We start from the raw sequence: 21,326 nt of genomic DNA, 5'->3' as shown, positions 1-21,326 counted from the left end.
CAGGGTATATAGGGAGAAGGATGCTGAGGATGGATCCACCAGGCAGGAGGAGAAGAGGGAGACCAAAGAGGAGATTCATGGATGTGCTGAGAGAGGACATGCAGGTGGTTGGTGTGACAGAGGAAGATACAGAGGACAGGGTGAGATGGAAACGATTGATCTGCTGTGGCGACCCCTAACGGGAACAGCCGAAAGACAAAGAAGAAGATTGAGATGACCATGCAAGCAGTTGCACCACAGGCAGGGGTCATCCAACACCCTGGGGTGCAGGGTGACGTCCATTCATCACAACATCAGTGGGCCTGTCCTCCTGGTAAAATATATTCCAAAAGCCAACTGCAGTGTGCTGCATCAGCTTCAGCCATGGCATACTCACTCCTTGTTCTTTGCAGTTTGATGTTTCACTCTGTCAGTCTATGTTTGTGGGCATAGTACAGTCATTTTAGTGAGAAATTCCAAGACATCTTCACAGAACCAAATGTTGGCTTCACTTTTTACAAAGAACTGGACTGCCAAGACATTCCTAAGGTCGGAATGTGTTACACAGACTGACTGTACATCTACCGGCTTGGTGCCAGGCACCCACTCTCTAAAGATACAATTTATGGCACATCAGGACATAACAGTTCAACCACAGTCCCCATCATGGAATTGATCAAAGGTCTCTTGTTCCAATCAACACCAGTTCAAAACACAATTTATTAGACAGTTTAATGAAACCTATCCAATTCAGATAACTGCTAGAACCCAAACAAGGTGCATACCTTTTCTGCCGATAACATGTCAATAAACAAAAGATGCCTCATCACCTGTCCCCCAAATTGGAAACAAAAATGCTCACGATCAATATAGGTATGGATTCACAGTGCCTCCTGTTGGATCAGTTTTGAAAGGACACAGACCTCGCCACACAAATATACTTTTCACAAAGGAAGAAAAAATGTATTTCTTTGTTATACTTAAGCAAAAACAAAATTTATATTTCAAGTTAATCCTTTACATGTTTCTTGCATGTGATGATAAGAGCATTCCGTTGCATAATGTGTTATTGCATGCTTCAGTGTTATCTATCAAAAATTAATATTAAATGTTTCATTGTATACATAATATTTTAAACCACATTTGTCCTATGATGTGTTCAATAAACTTTATTGATTTTTGTGCAAACATTTGCTCATTTGGAAATGGATGCCTGCAACACAATTAGTGTCCTCAGTTCCCAAACGCTTATTGATTGTTGTTAGAAGGAAAGGTGATGTAACACAGTGGGAAACATACCACTGTCCTAGCTTTACATGTACATAAGTACATAAGTATTCATAGCCTTTGCCATGAAGCTCAGAATTGAGCTCAGGTGCATCTTGTTTCTACAGATCATCCTTGAGAGGTTTCTATAGCTTAATTGGATTCCAACTGGGGTAAAGACAGTCAACTGGACACGATTTGGAAAGGAACACACCTGTTTACATATAAGGTCCCACTGTTGGCAGTGTATTTCAGAGCACAATCCAAGCATGAAGTCAAAGGAATTGTTTGTAGACCTCAGAGACAAGATTGTCTCAAGGCACAAATCAGGGTAAGGGGTACAGCAACATTTCTGTTGCTGTGAAGGCTGCAATGAACACAGTAGTCTCCATCATTTGTATATGGAAGAAGTACAGATCTACCAGGACTCTTCCTAGAGCTGGCCACCCATCTAAACTGAGTGATCGGGGGAGAAGGGCCTTAGTTAGGGAGGAGACCAAGAACTCAATGGTCACTCTGTCAGAGCATTTGCATTACTCTGTGGTGAGAGGAGAACCTTGCAGTACATCCATCTCTGCAGCAATCCACCAATCAGGCTTGTATGATAGAGTGGTCAGACGGAAGCCATTCATTAGTAAAAGGCACATGGCAGCCCACCTGGAGTTTGGCAAAAGGCATCTGAAGGACTGTCGGACCATGAGAAACAAAATTATCTGTTCTAATGAGACAAAGATTGAACTCTTTGGTGTGAATATCAGGTGTCATGTTTGGAGGAAACCAGGCACCATCCCTACAGTGAAGCATAGTGGTGGCAGCACTGTGTTATGGGGATGTTTTTCAGTGGCAGGAACTGGGAGACAAGTCAGGATTAAGAGAAAGATGAATGAAGTGAGAGGGTCCCTTCTCAGGGCTTGTCAATCTCTGTACTCACAAAGTGAAAGCTGTGATCGGGTTCTCGGCAGTAAGTCAGACTCATTTCCAGTGGGGGTTGAACTCCGTCAGTGTTGCACCTAGTCACCAATCCAGTTTGTGATATTCATGGACAGGATATCAATCAATCAATCAATCAATCAATCAATCAATCAATTTTTTATATAGCGCCAAATCACAACAAACAGTTGCCCCAAGGCGCTTTATATTGTAAGGCAAGGCCATACAATAATTATGTAAAACCCCAACGGTCAAAACGACCCCCTGTGAGCAAGCACTTGGCTACAGTGGGAAGGAAAAACTCCCTTTTAACAGGAAGAAACCTCCAGCAGAACCAGGCTCAGGGAGGGGCAGTCTTCTGCTGGGACTGGTTGGGGCTGAGGGAGAGAACCAGGAAAAAGACAATATATACCATCTCTTCGCTGCTTTTAACAGCAAAGCAACACAAATGGCATGCGAGTGTGCCGTGTCGCCCCAGCTACACAAAAGGTGTGCAAGTGTGCCATCTACCACCAAGCAGCACAAATGGCATGCGAGTGTGCGGTGTGTGTCCCCCGCAACACAAATGGGGTGTGAGTGTCTGTCAGTGCAGCAAGCACATCTGGACATCTGTCATGTCCATGATGGAACAGCTGACAGCTGTGGAACACCCATCATGGCATATCCAGCATGTTCTGCTGGAGGTGTAATCACCAGCCAGCAACATTCCCACACCACTACAACAGAGATAAATTGATTTATGAGATTGAAAAGGGAGTGAAGAGAGATTGAAGAGAGAGAGCAGACACACTGCTCTAACTTTTTAAAGGGGACTTACGTCATTAAACTCCGCCCATTTAGGGTGTGTAACTTCACAGAAAACTTCATGTGCTCAAACGGCAGAGAAAAATGATTCAACTATTTAAACACATTAACTATTTTGGTATACTGTTTGTTCTAAGACATTTTGGGATGAAAACAACATTATTAAAGGCTTAAACCCATCCTACACACACACACCACTTGGTTAACAGAATATTCCACGGTTATCACAACATGGATAAGTCGAAAACCTCACATTTAACACATCAGTTGCAAAGAAACACGTATCAATGAAATGGAATACATGGGTGATTCTTTAACTACGGGCACTATTGGCCTTGTAAATGTAATTTCCACCACACCATTGCCTTACAATATAAAGCGCCTTGGGGCAACTGTTTGTTGTGATTTGGCGCTATATACATGTGCTCTGATGTCACTGTTTATCTCCATAGAAACTACCCAAACAATCTTTCATACAAACTGTTTAAAGGGACATTACAGTGTTGTGGTGGAAATTACGGCAATAGTGTGGGACAACTACATTTTGTTTAAAAAAATCACAACAGTTGTATGACATTGAATACCCCAATTATGTTTTGATTATTTTACTGATATTTTATTCAGAGATATTTTAAAACATTAGAAAAAATGTTTCTTTACCATTCATTTTTATCATTGAAGATCAAAAGTCTGGGTGTGGGACAAGCACAAAATGGCAATATTTGCATATAATGATGCTGAAAAAAGGTGAAAAAGGCATCATAGACTACTAGAACAAATTTCTTAACACACTTTCATTGTAAAGATAACTATAAATAACAATATGCTCAAAGGACATAATAAGTGCCCATAGTCTAAGAATCACCCACATGCAAAGCATTTTGTTTGATTAAACAATACACACATTAGACATTTTTATATATGAATAAAAGAATACTGATGTAATTTTTTTATTTTAAGCAAATGTCTTGTCCTTCACTTAGACCTAAAAATAATAGCTGGTTGTCAAGAGTCAAAGTTTTATGGCCATTTTTATGGGGGGAGATCCTCTTGCAGTCTTGAGAGGTTCTGGCTTTGGTGTGAGGCCATAAAGGTGGGTTCTTCGGGCCTGGGAAATTTCAGATTCTGACCTGAAGCCATTATAATGTCATGTAATTCATAGTGACCAAAATGTAACTGAAACAGGCAAGCGTTCCTTTTGAAGAACTCTGAGTTACAGTTCTGTTTTTGGTGTGAGCCATGGTGTGGGCCCATGGGGGATGTCTCCAAGCTTATCTTCAGATCTCCAGATGGACTTAGGAATTTAGTTCAAACTCAGGTTTTTGTTGAGACAGCATTAATGTATTTATTTAATTAGGGTGAATTAAGGCCATGTGCTACAGGCTTGTGAGTGAGCTTAATACGACAGTCATAGAATTAGCAGCTTCAAATAATTCTCACATATGCAATGTCAGATAAAAAGTGACATCTCAAACATTATGAAAAGTGATCCTATTGTATAATGTACCAAAAAAAAAAAACGTCGGGGGGGGGGGGGACTCCGTCTGTCTCTTCTCTCGGCGGCGCATCTTTTCCCTCTGGCTCCCGCGTATCGGACCTTTTTATTTTTTTCAAAAACCTGATGGATTTGAATCACATGCTTGCATGAGCCTGTCAATTGCGTCATCTGCTTGTAAGCAGCCTTTTGAAATGGAACACAATGCAGATTGGTTCAGGATCTGTCTGTAAAGCAAGAAGCATTTGTGTGTGTATGTGACTCGCATATCTCTCTGACTATTTGTCAAATCCCCCTCAGCTTTCGGATATGGCTTGAGCACAGCATGATGATGTGTGTCCTTTATTATGAAAATTTGGGGGATTCATTTTCAAAACCTTTATTTTGAAACCTTGATTTTGATTAACATTGTAACATTCATACTTCCAAGATGGCGACTCGCTGATGAGACTGGTAGCAAATTTATACAACATCAAATAGTTTATGTTGCTTGCGCCATTTCACAATAAAATGTTTGCCAGCACCCCAGCAAATACTTTAACTGTGAAAGGTATGCTGGCAGTGTTCCTTGCAACTGAGTTTAACTTTGACAACACTGAGGAGACGTTAGCTAAAATCCGTTTTTTTGCTAACACAAGCAAATTTCCCAGTATTTGTACATTTCAGTAAGTACATAAGCTGAATAAAATAAATTCTGACAGGAAACATGAAGGAACAGGAGGACAATAATTCTTGTCTTGTCTGCTCTTTATAACAGGAATTAAATATTTTGAAAAGAAATCCATTTGTTTTGTCATTTCCAACACAGACGTTCAAGTCATCAGGCATCAGTTACACATCATTACCAGCAACATGATTGTCTTACATTTAAAGCGTCCACTGATTGTTCTTAAAATGTTCTGTGCTCTCTCATTATTTAGTCTTTACAAATTTTCGTTGATTTATGTACATTTGTCCACCATTTAATTGCTGCTGCTGCTGTGTGAGCACAATGTGGTATCACACCTCTCACATGGTTGCACTGTATTCATACGCTTGCACAAAACTCTGGCTGTGGGATCTTACAGCATCTGTATACGGCTGTCTGACTGTCTGTCCCTCCCGACCACGGCTGGAATTTTTCGAGGTTCGCCAATTCTGGGGGTTTTTTCTGTAATTTTCGGCCAGTTTTGGCCCAACTTTGTGTTATGTGTGAAGGGGCCATAAGACATGTTTGCTGGAAGAATGGGACAAAAGTAACACTTGAAACACTTCGTTATTTAATATCCTCAATGTCAAAAAATGTCTTAAGTGTTCAGAGAAAGAATGGCAACATTACAAACTGGTAAATACTTTAGCTTCCAAACTTTTTTGGAATGTGTTGCAGGCCTTAAATGCAGTAATGGATGTATATTAACAAATGAAATAAAGTTGACCACACAAAACATGACATCTTGGGTTCATCCCATCTGCAATGAGAGAGACATCAAAATAAATCTTAGAATCACTGTATTTTTCTTCATCTTTTTTTTTTTTTTTCCCCCCCAAACTGTCCTAACATTTTCCTGATTTGGGGTGACTGAACGTATGGACGGGCAGACCAGACTAACAGACACACTGCCATGGCGCAGTCCCATATTTGAACTTTGTACATGGAGCATAACAACAGAAAAAAGTGATCCAAGAAAGCAGCCATATCAAGCCTCAATCACAACAAGCTGCTTCCAATGTCTATGAGGCAGTGTACGGGGAACAATGGCAAAACCACATGTGTCACGTGTGTGTTCATCACCATAGAAGGTTGCAGACTGCCCATGGAGGGTTTTTGATGTGCACATGCAAATTCTACAGGTTCTACAAAAAAAAAAAAAAAGAAAATGCATTTTAGATTTTTTATTTATTTATTTATTTATTTATTTTTGGAGCCCGTGCTGCTGTCGTACACTTGACCCAAGTGAGGAAGACGGCTAGTAGGAGATCTGCAATGACAGTAAAACACTCGGTCATTGTACAGGTGCTGTGCTTCATAAGTACGGCAGACGTATTCCACACTTGCTATTTGTGCAGCCCACAAGACAAAAGAACATCTCACTTTCCACCTGTATGTATGGCATGCATGCAGCATATGCAACACTGGTGGCAAGACTTTGGGTATATATACTGGGGAAATTGTGCAGCGTTTAGCATTGTAAAAGGGATTATATTCCATAGTATGCCTGTACTCTTTCATAAAATTCCCCGGTCACCTGTGGCATGGGACCAACCTCTCACTTTCTGAGACACGTGTGTGTCCAGCACACATGCAGTGGCTTGTGAGGCTTAATACAACAGTCATAGAATTAGCAGCTTCAAATAATTCTCATATGCAATGTCAGACAAAAAATTCTGACTTGGCATTTCTGATCCACAAACATTAGGAGACAAATATTAAGGCAAACCGTGATATTTGAAAACCAACAAAATGCCTTTCACTCAATAGTCACTACTGTAAAGTTCAAACTCCATCATGCAATCAAAATGACCATAAAACACTGCAAGATCAGACAAGTTTCTGATTATTTTACCAAACACAACTAAGCCAAAACAAACAAATAAATAAATGTCAGTGTCTGGTTATCTGCTAGTTCAAAGTCACCATAACAAAGCCATAACAGTCTGCCTTATTTTCATCCATGACTCTAGCAAAGCTTGCCATCATTATTAAATTCAAAATAGACTGTCTTTCACAATCAGAATATCCAAATGAGTGTCCAAGTGTGCGCACGTGCACATACGCACACGCACACACACACACACACACACACACACACACACACACACACACACACACACACACACACACACACACAATGTCTTACCTTCATATACTGCCTTGAATCCTTGTGCACTGACTGCAAAGTCTGTGGTAAACCACAGAGCCAAAATAGATCCACTGCTGACGATGGGAGATGGCAGCATGAATCCAGACAATCTGCAGAACAAACATAGGAAAAATTTCGAAAATTTAAAAAAGGAAGCAAAAGTATACATTTATTAATGAAAAAATGAAAAGACCCACAATTTTTGTTGTTTTTTGCTTCTTCTCTACATATATGGATGCAATTTGTTCGTTTTGGATACACAGGGATATATATATGTTGTTATTTACATTAATTATTAAGATCCTATTGTCTTATGTACAATTTGTACATGTTCATTAAAGCCCCTCTATTTTGTCACATGATAATTTCACAAGGACCACAATGGAATAAGTGTTTATGCTTTGTGTTATCTGTGTATCACTGATACATTCACCTCTGTATGTTTATGTTGATGTTACAGAATAAACTCAATCAATCATAAATAATATATTATGTACATTTTAACAGTATCTGCAGGAGGGTGTGCATATGCTAGCTAATGACAAGATCGGAAATCAGCTTTGAGTTACTGGAAGTTAATGTACATGCTGATGTCTTGTAAATCACTCCAGAGGTGTTATCAGGTTACAAAAAACGGTGTATACAGTTGTATACAGTTTGATAAACTTGTTATATTTACACATGAATGAAGTGGTTTTGGAGTGCCAGAGAGAGAACAGCCAGTGATGTTACAGTGCCACTCTACTCTGATTGGCTATCGCCCCCACCAAAAATAAAAAAAAGATTTGCATGATTCATTGCATAAAAATATAAAACAGAATGTGATATTTTAACCTCTTAAAATACCTTTAAAATAGGTCAAGGTTAGCCATTTCTGATCTTGTCCAAGGTCTTTGTCTCAAGAATGTTCCCTGTGAATTGGAAGACTCTAGCAGTAATAGAACTGGACTAATACTGAGCACAGACAGATGGACAGATGGGCGGATGGACAGACAGACGCAAAAGCCTTCGCAATACCCGATGTCCTTAGTTTGATGGGCTCGGGTAAAAACATACAAATTTTAAAAAAAATTATTATTATTACATATGTATAAAGTGAAAAAATGTTGACATGAAAACTAAATAACCATTTTAGCAACAGTGATGAGGTTTAAAACAGCTTGACTGGCTGGAATCCACATAAAAATGAAGATGATCAACATGATAAACAGTGCCATTATACAAATCAATGCATATGTTACATAAATAACACTTTCCTGATTATACTACATAATAATCAATACAAATCCCGCTTTTGCGGGATTGTTATGGAGCACGATCCGTGCATCGTTGTCTTTGCAGTCAGCGCTGCACGCCCTTTTCTCCAGACTTCGAGCCTGGAGCCAGAGCAGCGCTGAGCTTAACTTTATGTGGTGTGATCATTTTAGACAATGAAACTGATAATAACAACTGTAGTTTCGTCATTCCCTTAATTCACCCATGCTGCAACCAGGTTTTGTCGTCTCCATTCGGTTGTCACAACAAAATAAATACAGAAATACATTTAAAAAATAAATAAATCTAACAGATTAGGCGTGTCTTATTAATTGAGCGAGCAAATATCCACATGTCAAGAATTATTGACATGTGAAAAGAGAATACAGTGGTCCCTCGCTATAACGCCATTCACCTGTCGTGACCTCGGAGTCTCGAGGAGTATTTAGTCCAATTTTGCATGCCTTTTTTTTTTTTTTACAGTGTTCTGTGTTCTGCGTATCTGTTTATAAGAATCTTGTCGCCCAGAAGAAAAAAGAGCGCCAACAACTACTCATAACTGTGTTTGTCACACGGAAACAAACACCTGCTGCAGCCAGGTGTGAGTGGGAAAAGGCGCGGCGTCAGGACGCAGAGGAGCGATCTGTGACATACTGGTCAGTCGCTATTAATAATTTCTTATGTGTCCGACCTTGTTCGTTGATCGTTAAAATGAATTTGTTAATTCTAAATGCCATCATAATTATTTATAGGAAAACTTTCTATTTTTATTTCTCAAACAAATGTTTGGGCCTGAAACAGTTTGGTATTATTTTCCTACTAAGGTTTGAACTTTGAGAGTGTTTACACACGAGAGAAAAGTGAGAAAATGTTTGACTGATTGAGAAAGTGTATAAACTGTGTAGTGAGGGGTTTTACAGCTTTGAAACGTCTATAATAATTGTAAAAAATAACGCTGACTACGTCGCGGTTTCGCGTATTTCGGGCTATTTTTTAGAATGTAACTCCAGCGATTAATGAGGGACCACTGTAACACTTTATTGATTATATACTACAAAACAACTGATACGACGGCCGCTTTTGACGCTCTATTGGCACGCGTCATGATTGGTGGATTTCTTTTTCATTGCCGTCTTTCTGGCTTCCATGTCGTAAAATGAGGGTGTGTCTGAAGCGGAGTCTGAATATTTATGGGCGTGTTTATTATAATTACGATCATTTCCACCCGCCGCATTTATCAAGATCACGTCAGGCGTACACCAGAAATGGGCGACTTTGGTGTATTTCAAGTTTACGCCGTAAATTTACGCCACAAGTGGGCAACATTGATACATGAGGCCCAATCTGAGTTGTAGTTTTTTACGTAATCCCGGTGGCAGACAGACAGACCAATAAATAAATAAATGGAGATGATTTTATTACATCCTTGGCGGACATAATGAAAACATAGTATCAAAAACACTTGGTATAAGACAAGTAGAGTGCACCAAAGCCTAACAATCTCTATTTCATGTGCAGGAGTGAATGCTGTTCCACTAAAGCACAAATAAAATCAAAGTGAGAAATGTTTTAAAATATGAACTGATCTGTGATGTTTTGAACGAGGTTTGCCTGGAGCAGAGGTCACTGCTCTCAGCTTGTATTCCCTGTGTAAATAAAGGTTAATTAGATAACAGACAGCAATATCGCAGGAGGGGAAAACACGACATGAAACACGTTGTCACTACAAGCACGAGCACATTTCTGCAAAAACGTCACAAGTGAAAAGGTTACATTTCAAAAGAACAGCTAAAAATCTGATTACTGGCCTGTGTCCGATTCATTAACACTGTGTACTGAGGTGAAATTTTGAGTGTTGAGTCCACAACAAGGCTAATGTGATGATACTTAGTTTAAGCATATTTAATTAAGACAAGTATGCAAAGTGGACTGATAATAATGCCGGCCTTCATCTTCCTGCTGATAAAAGCTTTGGCCAGTTTATACCATGAAGGACATTCATATTATAAAGTCAGGAGTTTGGTCTGCTTAATGTATATTATCCCTTAATTATGCCCTAACCACTGTATACCCAGAAAAATGATGCCTAGATGCTTCACATCACATCATAACTTAAGCTAATCAAGTGTCTACTTTGCTGGGCCCTATTTTCCAGTTGGTGCAAAGTAGGTGCAGTGACTTGTACCAAGTTTCATGAAAATCAGCCTAAATTTTTGACGAGTTGATTTCCAAATGCAGGGACCCACTCACAAAACTGAGGGAGTCTTGATTTGTTAATAAAATGCCATAACTCTGGTAAAATAGGCCCAACTCGAACAATATGATAATATGCATATTTGCACTTATACCTTTTTGTGGGTGGATGGACAGCCAGACAGACAGAAAAACAAACAGATGGAAATCTCCACTACATGATCATTCAGCCCTTCTGCCAGTGGGGGATAACAACTTGCAAACGGGGCAAAAAAATGAAGGTTTCCAATTCAGTATTTCAGAGCAATGAAGTAAAGAACACTGACAGAAATATTGCTTTTGTGCTTACAAAATTGAGGGAGAAGTTCACCTCGGCCGGAATTTTCCAAAAAAAGTATCACAGTACAAATACTATTGGAAGGAGCTTACGCCACTGATCACAAGGGTATAACATTTTCCTATGTGTGACTGAAGGATCAGAATTCATCAGTTATTTTTGTGAAAGTGTTTTATTATTTATAGTGCCACCCTTTTTACCACCCTTTTTAATATACAGAGAGTTTATACTGTATTCTACACTTCATAAACAGTATCCTAGTTGAAGTAGGAAAATTTGACAGCATTTGGTAAATCCATTAATGACAGGGCATTTTGAGTTGTTTCAGCTGTTATAAAATGAATTAAAATCACTCACTCACTCATCTTCACCCGCTTATCCAGAATCGGGTCATGGGGGCAACAGCTTTAGCAGGGGACCCCAGACTTCCCATGAATTAAAACATAAAATGATTTTTTTTAATTGTAATTTTTCATCATCTTTGGTCTGACAGTAGAACAGTGCCTTGTAAGAATCTCAGAGAAAATCTACATGAAATTTGGGGCATTTTTTTCAGCTTTGAAATTCAATGAAAACATGCTTTATAGAGATATCTAGTAGCACAGTTCCGCCAACTTTAGAAGTGTGGGTCTAACAGAGGCCGTGCATATACCGGGCCAATTTCATGCCATTTGGTGATCCCATTAATGAGAAAACCCATCATAAAATATAGAGCATCATACATGGTCAAATTCACAACCATGAAAATTGCAAACAGAGCAAAACTTTTTAAGGTTTCCGGTCCAGTTATTTAAAATCACAAACCAGAGGCTATTTTGACACCAATCTGACTTTTCTATGTCAAAAATCCAGAGAGTGTGGACCCATTTTGCATATTTCACAATATTGCGAAAAACGTTTACAGGCACAAATGGACGTGGGCTACACCATGGAAAAGAGCTCCCTCCACTGATTGCAACAGTATAAGTATTTAATATGTTTGACCCCACTGATCAAAACTAAGTGCGCACAAAGCAGGAATTGTATGCAATACGTGTAAAATAGTAGCTGCCTCCAACGCCTTGTACACCCGTTGCTACAACTATTTGAGCACACAGGTGACTGAAATGGTAAATGGACTGCATTTATATAGTGCTTTTCCATCTGGATCAGACACTCAAAGCGCTTTACACATCAATGCCTCACATTCACCCCGATGTCAGGCTGCTGCCATACGACGCGCCCAATACACAACAGGAGCAACTTGGGGATTAAGGACCTTGCCCAAGGAACTTCTGGTCTCAAGCCCAATGCTTTAACCACTAAACCATCATCATGTTCTTGGCCTATCTATGAAGCATTAAAGATAATGGGGAATGCTGTTTTTTTGCTGTGAGACTTTTCAAAAGCCTATGAAGATGGTTGCGATTACTGAAGATTATGAAGATTCATTTTCTATACCCACTTACTCCAATCGAGGGTCACAGGGGGACTGGAGCCTATCCCGGCCATCACAGGGGAAGCTGTGGGGTACACCTCAGACAGGACGCTAAATCTGTCGCAGGGCCATATATAAACAGACAAACACATTCCCTCCTGCACGCACACCGACACTAGAGTCAATTTAAAGATTCCAGTTCACCTAACCTGCATGTCTTTGGAGGTGGGAGAAAGCCCAAGCATCCGGGAGGAACCCACGGAGACACCAGGAGAACATGCAAACTCCACATAGAAAAGTGGGAAGTAATCCCACGACCTTCTTGCTGTGAGGGAACAGTGCGAACCATGAAGCCACCGTGCCACCCATAAAGATTCATACATTTATGATTTTAGTTTTATTGTTCACCTGTGCAGAGTTATTGTAATCGCTCATGTTTGGAATAACTCAGAAAGGTAGGAGCATATTTTCACCAAACCTTGTAGGAATATTTATTTATTTATTTTAACATGAGTGTCTCCAAATGATTAACTTGTGGAGCAGATTGGTCAAAAGTCAAGGTTTACAAAAACAGTCAGAACATTTCTCCACAACCAATAAGGCTGGATATATGTATAAAGGTTGCATAAAATATGCGGAACAGGAAAAATGTATGATGGTGTGAAACAAGTTCAGTTTTTAAGAAATGCTGCTCAGAGCACTGATGCTGAGTAACAATTCCCAAAGATGCTGTTTTTTTTTGTTTGTTTGTTTGTTAATTATACATGTAAACGATACTGGTTTAGAGTGGTTTACCATGCATCCTTAAAGTATTCACAGCGCTTCACTTTTTCGACATTATGTTACAGCCTTATTACAAAATGTAGTAAATTTTCCCCAAACCTCTACACACAACACCCCATAAGGACAACATGATTTTTATTTTAAATTTTTGCAAATTATTCCAAATAAAAATGAAGAAATCACATGTTCTTAAGTGTTCACACCCTTTGTTCAATACTTTGTTGATGCACCTTTGGAAGCAATTACAGCCTAAAGTCTTCTTGAATATGATGCCACAAGCTTGGTGCACCTATTTTGGGGTAGTTTTGCCCATTTCTCTTTGCAGCACCTTTCAAGCTCCAGCAGGTTGGATGGGGAGTGTCGGTGCACAGCCATTTTCAGATCTCAACAGAGATGTTCATTCAGATTCAGGTCTGGGCTGTGGCTGGGCCACTCAAGGACATTCACAGAGTTGTCCTGAAGCCACTCCTGTGACATCTTGGATGTGTGCTTAGAGTCATTGTCCTGCTGAAAGACGAACCACCACGTCTGAGGTCAAGAGCGCTCTGGAGCAGGTTTTCATCCAGAATGTCTGTGTACATTGCTGCATTCATCTTTCCCTCAATCCTGAAGGGTCTCACAGTTCCTGTCAGTGAAAAACATCACCACAGCATGATGCTGCCACCACCACGCTTCACTGTAAGGACAGTGCCTGCTTTCCTCCAAACATGATGCCTGGTATTCACACCAATGACTTAATCTTTGTTCCATCAGATCAGAGAATTTTGTTTGTGGGCTGCCATGTGCCATTTAACAAGTAATGGCTTTCGTCTGGCCGTTCAACCATACAGGCCTGATTGGTGGATTGCTGCAGAGATGGTTGTCCTTCTGGAAGGTTCTCCTCTCTCCACAGAGGAATGCTGGAGCTCTGACAGAGTGACCATCGGGTTCTGGGTCACCTCTCTGACATAAGCCCTTCTCCCCTGATCACTCAGTTTCGAGGAGCAGCCAGCTCTAGGAAGAGTCCTGGTGGATCCGAACTTCTTCCATTTACGGATGAATGAGGCCATTGAGACCTTCAAAGGAGCAGAAATGTTTCTGTACCCTTCCCCAGATTTGTGACTTGAAAAAATACTGTGTGGGAGGTCTACAGACAATTCCTTTGACTTCATTCTTTGTTTGTGCTCCGACATGCACTGTAAACTGTAGGACCTTATATGTAGACAGGAGTGTGCCTTTCTGAATCCTGTACATTCAACTGAATTCACCCCAGGTGGACTACAATTAAGCTGTAGAAACATCTCAAGGATGATCAGTGCAAACAGGATGCACGTGAGCTCAATGTTGAGCTTTATGGTTGTGAATACTTACGTACATGTGAGTTCTTAGTTGTTTTTTGTTTCTTTTTTTTTTTATATTTTATTTGTAATAAATTTGCAGAAATCTAAAAAAAACAAAAAACTTTTTTCACATTGTCATGGGGTATAGAACGTTGAGGAAAAAAAATGAATTTCATCTATTTTGGAATAAGGCTGTGAATGTGGAACAAGTCAAGCACTGTGAATACTTTACAGATGCACTGTAGACATATTCATTTTCATCTGAATTTCTAGCATTACTGTCCCAAAAGACAAAAGCAGCTGGTTGTGTCAAATATCAAGCTGTGTCCAGCCCATGTTTCAGGTCAGTCTTCCCACTGACGGTACACAGACAAACTTGAAAAGGGTCCTTTGAACCAGCAGCCAGGAGCAAAAAAAAACCCAATCAAAATGACACCAAATCCAAAAAATGCCAAGCTGATGTTTAAAACAATAAAAATGAACAACTGTGCATTTGGTTATTTTTCATTTCCTTCTCATTTAATTTGACATGACAGCAATGCATTTATTCATAAAAAAGTGACACAAAATTCACTATTTTATTTCCTTTAAACCTTTCTGATAGTCACCCTCACTGTTTTGGTATTTTAATGTCAACAAATGTTGATCTGTTGAACATTTACTGCATACTGCCAATTTTTGTTATTTTCCCTCTAAGACTTACTGTACTTACTGGACTTACTTTTAAGTCATAAAACCCTACATATGACATGACTTTACACAGCCTGAAACAGGTGGCAGACAATAAATAAAAGGAGTGAGAATATCCAACAAACCTTGACCCCCAAATTTCCAATGATCTCCATTTCATAATTTCTGAACCATTATCACATATCATACTTTGTTGTTGTTGCTGTTGTTTCAATGCTATACATTGGAAGTGATTGGCATCTCGACAAAGGTTGGCTGTGGGTTGCACACTTTTACAAGTTTTTCAAATTGTGCTGCAGGCCCTGTGTACCTTTCATTTTCTTCAACCAGAATGAGAAATGCTTGGTCACAGGCTGTAATAAATCATCCTGGTGGCCAACTTTCTCACATGAATATTTTAGAACTCAACAAATAAAATGTGAACAAAGTTAAATAGGTATAACTAATGGCTGCAAGCATGTTTTTCTCCCTCAATTCTAATTTCAGGTGGAATTGAACTTTCAAGGACATTTTTGCTTGAGCCAATATTCCTTTTTGACACTGATCAGTGGTACAGAGTGATGTTGCCTGATATGTCATCACTTGTCTAGATTTTTTAAAAAAGGACATATTGAGGACAAAAAATGAGGAACCTGGCTAAATTTGAGAAGGAAGAAGTAACACATCTACAGTATATAGGCACTGAGGCCTGCTGGTACTGGTGCTTATAGCGTGAAATGGATGAGTCTATGACTGACTCTGGACAGGATGCCGGTCAGTCACAGGTTACGTTATTTTCTTTTGTTATCCAAAACCTTTGGTGAATCAATTTCTAACACAACAACAGTTTGTGCACATGAATAAAAGTGCATTTTCAATAAAGATTTTAAATCATTTTCAAAAAAATGTAATTTTTCAAGAGTTATTTCACTATAGTGATCTGGACAAATATGTAACACGTAGTCTTGAAAGCTGTGATTGAGCTTAAGATTTTGATTTGCAACACATGGGCATTATCCTAAAGAAAAAAAATCATTTAAAGGGAAATTAATGAAAATACCCCTTGATCCTAATGGGTTAAATGATTTAGCTTTTGGGCCTACTCGTTGCATGAAGGGGCAGTACCATATTTCAAAAATAAATGTTGCTTGTGTTTTTGGTCTCCGTGATGTTTTTATTTATTGATTTGTTTTTATGTTTTTTATTTTCCATAATGGTTTTATTTATTGATTTGTTTTTATGTTTTTTATTTTCCATAATGGTTTTATTTATTGATTTGTTTTTATATTTTGACAAATACAGTGCATCCGAAAAGTGTTCACAGCATTTTGCTTTTTACACATTTTTTTACATTACAGCCTTATTCAAAAATGGACTAAATAATTTTTTTTCCTCAAATTTGTACACACAATATCCCATAATGACAATGTGACAAAAGTTTCCCCATCCAACCTGATCGAGGTTGAGAGGTACTGCAAAGAGGAATGAGTAAAACTGCCCAAATCGAAGTATGCCAAGCTTGTGGCATCATATTCAAGTAGACTTAAGCCTGTAATTGTTGCCAAAGATGCGTCAACCAAGTATTGAGCAAATGATGTGAATTCTTATGTACATGTGATTTATTTATTTATATATATATATATATATATATATATTTGCAAAAAAAAAAAACATTTTGTCATTCTGGAATGTTGAGTAGAAGTTTGAGGAAAATAAGAATTTCATCCATTTTTGGAATAAGGCTGTCACAACAAAATGTGGAGAAAGTGAAGCACTGAATACTTTCTGGATGCACTGTATGACTATGGCTTGTCTCCCATTGTAGATTTTTGGCCTCAATTGATGTCTGTAGTCCAAATAGAGATAATTCTCACAACCGCATATTGGAAAAATCAACCCAGAATACATTGCTTCGTCAACATCAGATTTTTTTTAGTTAGCCGAATTTTCAGTCTCACTTTTTACAATGTTTGATGTCCACTTTTTATTTTTACATGTGTGCACGAGATAGGCACACAAGCTTATCCAATTTTGCAAGAGTAACCATGAAGGACTGAGGAGGAAGCAACATCAGATTCGTGATTTCAACAGGACAGCTGTTGCGTGGATATGGAACTTTGATGCAGTTACCATGGCTAGCGGTTAGTGATGTCTATGTTGACTGACTTATTGACTGTGGCTGGACAAATGAAAAAAAAAAATCAAAAAGCACAAATGTGACTATCATGAGGAATGTAGGGAAATTTGAAATATCAAAGCATACGAAGCCCAGTGAAGCATGAACCAGCATCTGAAAGCAGAGCTGTATACTCCGTGACTGGTGTGTGTTGCGCCAGGAGAGAAGTAAAATAAGCGGAATGTGTTGCAAGATAGTATGTATTTATGATTTGTTACTTAGTTTGTCCAGTCTCGTTTCCACTTATTGGCTGTATTTTTAGTGCTGCCTGTGCTAGTTAGAGAGCCACTAGAAGAATGGCTGACTGTAAATCTCTTCAAAATAAGGCCAGTAATAATGAAGCACCCCATGCAGTGGCCTGGATGTGACTATATGCAGTGGGTAGAACTGGCCCTGGTGATTCACAACTGTTTGCAACAATCCAGTGTCACCCAAATGGAACAACCATCACTGATTACAGTCGGCATTGAAAGCAGCACCACATGCTAATAGTATGCATATGTGCTAATGTCTGTGGTATAACATCATATCAAAGATAAAATCTATCTATCTATCGCTGGGCTTCAGCTCATGGAGACCTGGCGCCCTGGGAGGATCAGCAGGATGGCACATTTTTGTGCATAAGCACACTTTCTACATGAGACTGCTGGTAGAGCCGCTGGAAGCGGAATTAGAGTGCTGCTGGAACACCGCCGTCTGTCCTTGTCTGCCCGCCTTCGAGGCCCGACAGCCCCACGGCTGCTGCTGGAACACCGCTGTCTGTGCTCGTCTGCCCGCCTTCAAGGCCCGACAGCCCCGCCGCTGCTGCTGGAACACCGCCGTCTGCGCTCGTCTGCCTGCCTTCGAGGCCCGACAGCCCCGCCGCTGCTGCTGCTGCTGGAACACCGCCGTCTGTGCTCGTCTGCCCGCCTTCGAGGCCCGACAGCCCCACGGCTGCTGCTGGAACACCGCCGTCTGTGCTCGTCTGCCCGCCTTCAAGGCCCGACAGCCCCGCCGCTGCTGCTGGAACACCGCCGTCTGCGCTCGTCTGCCCGCCTTCAAGGCCCGACAGCCCCGCCGCTGCTGCTGGAACACCGCCGTCTGCGCTCGTCTGCCCGCCTTCGAGGCCCGACAGCCCCGCCGCTGCTGCTGCTGCTGGAACACCGCCGTCTGCGCTCGTCTGCCCGCCTTCGAGGCCCGACAGCCCCGCCGCTGCTGCTGGAACACCGCCGTCTGCGCTCGTCTGCCCGCCTTCGAGGCCCGACAGCCCCGCCGCTGCTGCTGGAACACCGCCGTCTGCGCTCGTCTGCCCGCCTTCGAGGCCCGACAGCCCCGCCGCTGCTGCTGGAACACCACCGTCTGCGCTCGTCTGCCCGCCTTCGAGGCCCGACAGCCCCGCCGCTGCTGCTGGAACACCGCCGTCTGCGCTCGTCTGCCCGCCTTCGAGGCCCGACAGCCCCGCCGCTGCTGCTGGAACACCGCCGTCTGTGCTCGTCAACTATGTTTGGTGGCTGGAGTGGATTGACGGAATTAATGTAGTGAGTGCAAGTTATTCTGTTTTCTAATTATGGGGCCTAAAAAGTGGACTGCGGTTATGGAGGAAGAACTGGAGGAAATTAGAAAAATGTTAAATGACATGCCGGTGCAAATGAAACCTATTAAAGAGGTGGCGGATCAATTAAAAATTATTTCACAACAACAACAAAAAATACTGGAATTAACGAAGCAAGTTGCTGAATTACAAAAGGCAATTGAAGAGAAGCACAAGTCAATAAAACTTATGGAAAATCGCAAAATCGCTCAAAACCTTGAGCAACAGACTAGGTCAAATGACCTCATCATGGGTTTGGACATTAAACCTCGGAGTTATGCAAGAGCAGTGGCTCCAGGAGGGCAACCCTCTGAGTTGGACAACCAATCTGTGAAGGAACAGGTGATCTCTTTTCTGAGTGCTAAAGGAATTTCGATAAACTCTGGAGACATTGAAAACTGTCACCTTTTACCCCGGAGAGGTCAAATGCAATCAAAAGTCACAGTGTTGAGGTTTGTAAATAGAAAACAGAAGATTGCGGTTCTCAAGCAAGCACAAAAACTTAAGGGAACTTATGTGTACATAAATGAACACTTGACTAAAAAGAATTCAGATCTTGCAAGACAAGCTCGACTCCTAAAAAAGCAAAGTAAGATACAGGCCACATGGACATTAAATTGCAAAATTTATATTAAACTAAACGGGACACCAGAAGAGGCTAAAACCCTGTGCATTAAAGATGAATATGATCTGAGCAAGTTTAACTGAAGAAAGGTGTAAACAATGAAACAATATGGTGAAAATCATGAATAAGATCAATGACTAACCTTATGGATGGCTTTTCATCATTTGATGATGGAACTTTTGCGCAGGAGTCTAGCTTAAAAATCTTTGAAGATACTGAACACAGTTTTCATAACTTTGAAAACAATATTGACCCAGATTGTTTTTTTTTTTTTAGTGAAAATATTATTCAAAATTGTAAATATTTCACTGGAGAGAAACTGAAGGGTTACGCTTTAATAAATGGGACTTTTTCTATTATACATTTTAATAGTAGAAGTCTCCTTACAAATTTCTCTAAAATTCAGGACTGTTTAAGAACAAATATAACAGGTGGAATACTTATTTCCGATGTCAGTGATCACTTGCAAGTTTTTGTAGCCTTTCAATCATCAGTGGACAGCATGCACCAAACAAAAACTGTACATTTTATTAGGAAAATAACTAATGTTAATATTGAGAACCTCAGAAGGGATTTATTGCACCAAAATTGGTGTGAAATTTATTGTAATGATGTTGATGAATCATATCAATAATTTATTTCTATTGTATCTAATCTGTATGATAAACATTGTCCGTGGGTGCCTAAAACCGGAGATACGCAAAGGACTGATAAACCTTGGGTAACAAAGGGACTCCTGAATGCATGTAAAAAGAAAAATTTATTGTATAAGCAGTTTTTAAAATTTAGAACTAATGAAGCTGATAGGAAATATAAGATATAAAAATAAATAAACATTATGCGATTGTGTAAGAAGCAGTATTACTGTGATATGTTGGAGAAAAATAAAACTAACATTAGGGGAACCTGGAAGATCTTGGGCAAAATCATTAAAAAGAAAAAAGTTTTTAAAGATTATCCATCTTACTTTTATATAGACTCTGATAAAATTGTAAAAGGAAATAAAATTATTGCTGATTATTTTAATGATTATTTTGTTAATGTTGGTTTTGGAGGTGATCCAGATCCCGTTTCTGGATCAAGTTTCACTGGCTTTGAAGGATTACATCAAAACTACTTCACAGATTCTCACCAAATTTTCACCACGGTTACATACTAGACCATGGAAGACTCCATTAAATTTTGGAGGTGATTTGGATCCATATCCAGATTTTTCATCAAGATTTCACTTTAAATAAGCGTTGAAGGATTACGTCAACACTGCTTCATGAGTCTCACCACATGTTCACCACAGATAGATATTAGTGCCTGGAAGGGTCCACTGAATTTTGGAGGTAATCCAAATCCAGATTCTGGGCCAAAATTTCACTTTATATAGGCTTTGATAGATTACGTCAAAACTACTTCCTGGGTTATGGCATGAAAGACTCCGGATCCGGATCTATATTCTGGATCAAAATTTCCCATTCAGGTTTATTTCAAAACTACTTCACTAATTCTCATCAAATCTGCACCACCGATCGATATTACAGCAAGGAAGACTCCACTGAATTTTGGAGGTGATCTAGTTCTGGATCCGGATTCTGGATCAAGATTTCCATTCATATAGGTTTTGAAAGATCACTTCGAAACTACTTCACAGATTCTCATTAAATGTTCACCACAGATA

The 21,326-nt window shown here is 39.9% G+C and overlaps 1 protein-coding gene across 1 annotated transcript in view; it reads right to left on the bottom strand.

The window, feature by feature from the left end:
* Window positions 1–21,326, bottom strand: part of LOC117503844 (CUB and sushi domain-containing protein 1-like) — a 2,069,078-nt gene that overhangs the window by 1,463,787 nt on the left and 583,965 nt on the right. Inside the window, exon 3 of the mRNA XM_034163109.1 lies at window positions 7,312–7,424. Within this exon, the coding sequence (XP_034019000.1) occupies window positions 7,312–7,424 (113 nt within the window). The remainder of the gene's footprint in view (window positions 1–7,311; window positions 7,425–21,326) is intronic.

This window comes from Thalassophryne amazonica, chromosome 2, assembly GCF_902500255.1.
Source record: "Thalassophryne amazonica chromosome 2, fThaAma1.1, whole genome shotgun sequence".
NCBI classification, from domain to species: Eukaryota; Metazoa; Chordata; class Actinopteri; order Batrachoidiformes; family Batrachoididae; genus Thalassophryne; species Thalassophryne amazonica.
Note: the sequence above shows the minus strand (reverse complement) of the source record. Positions and strands in the feature narration are given on the sequence as shown.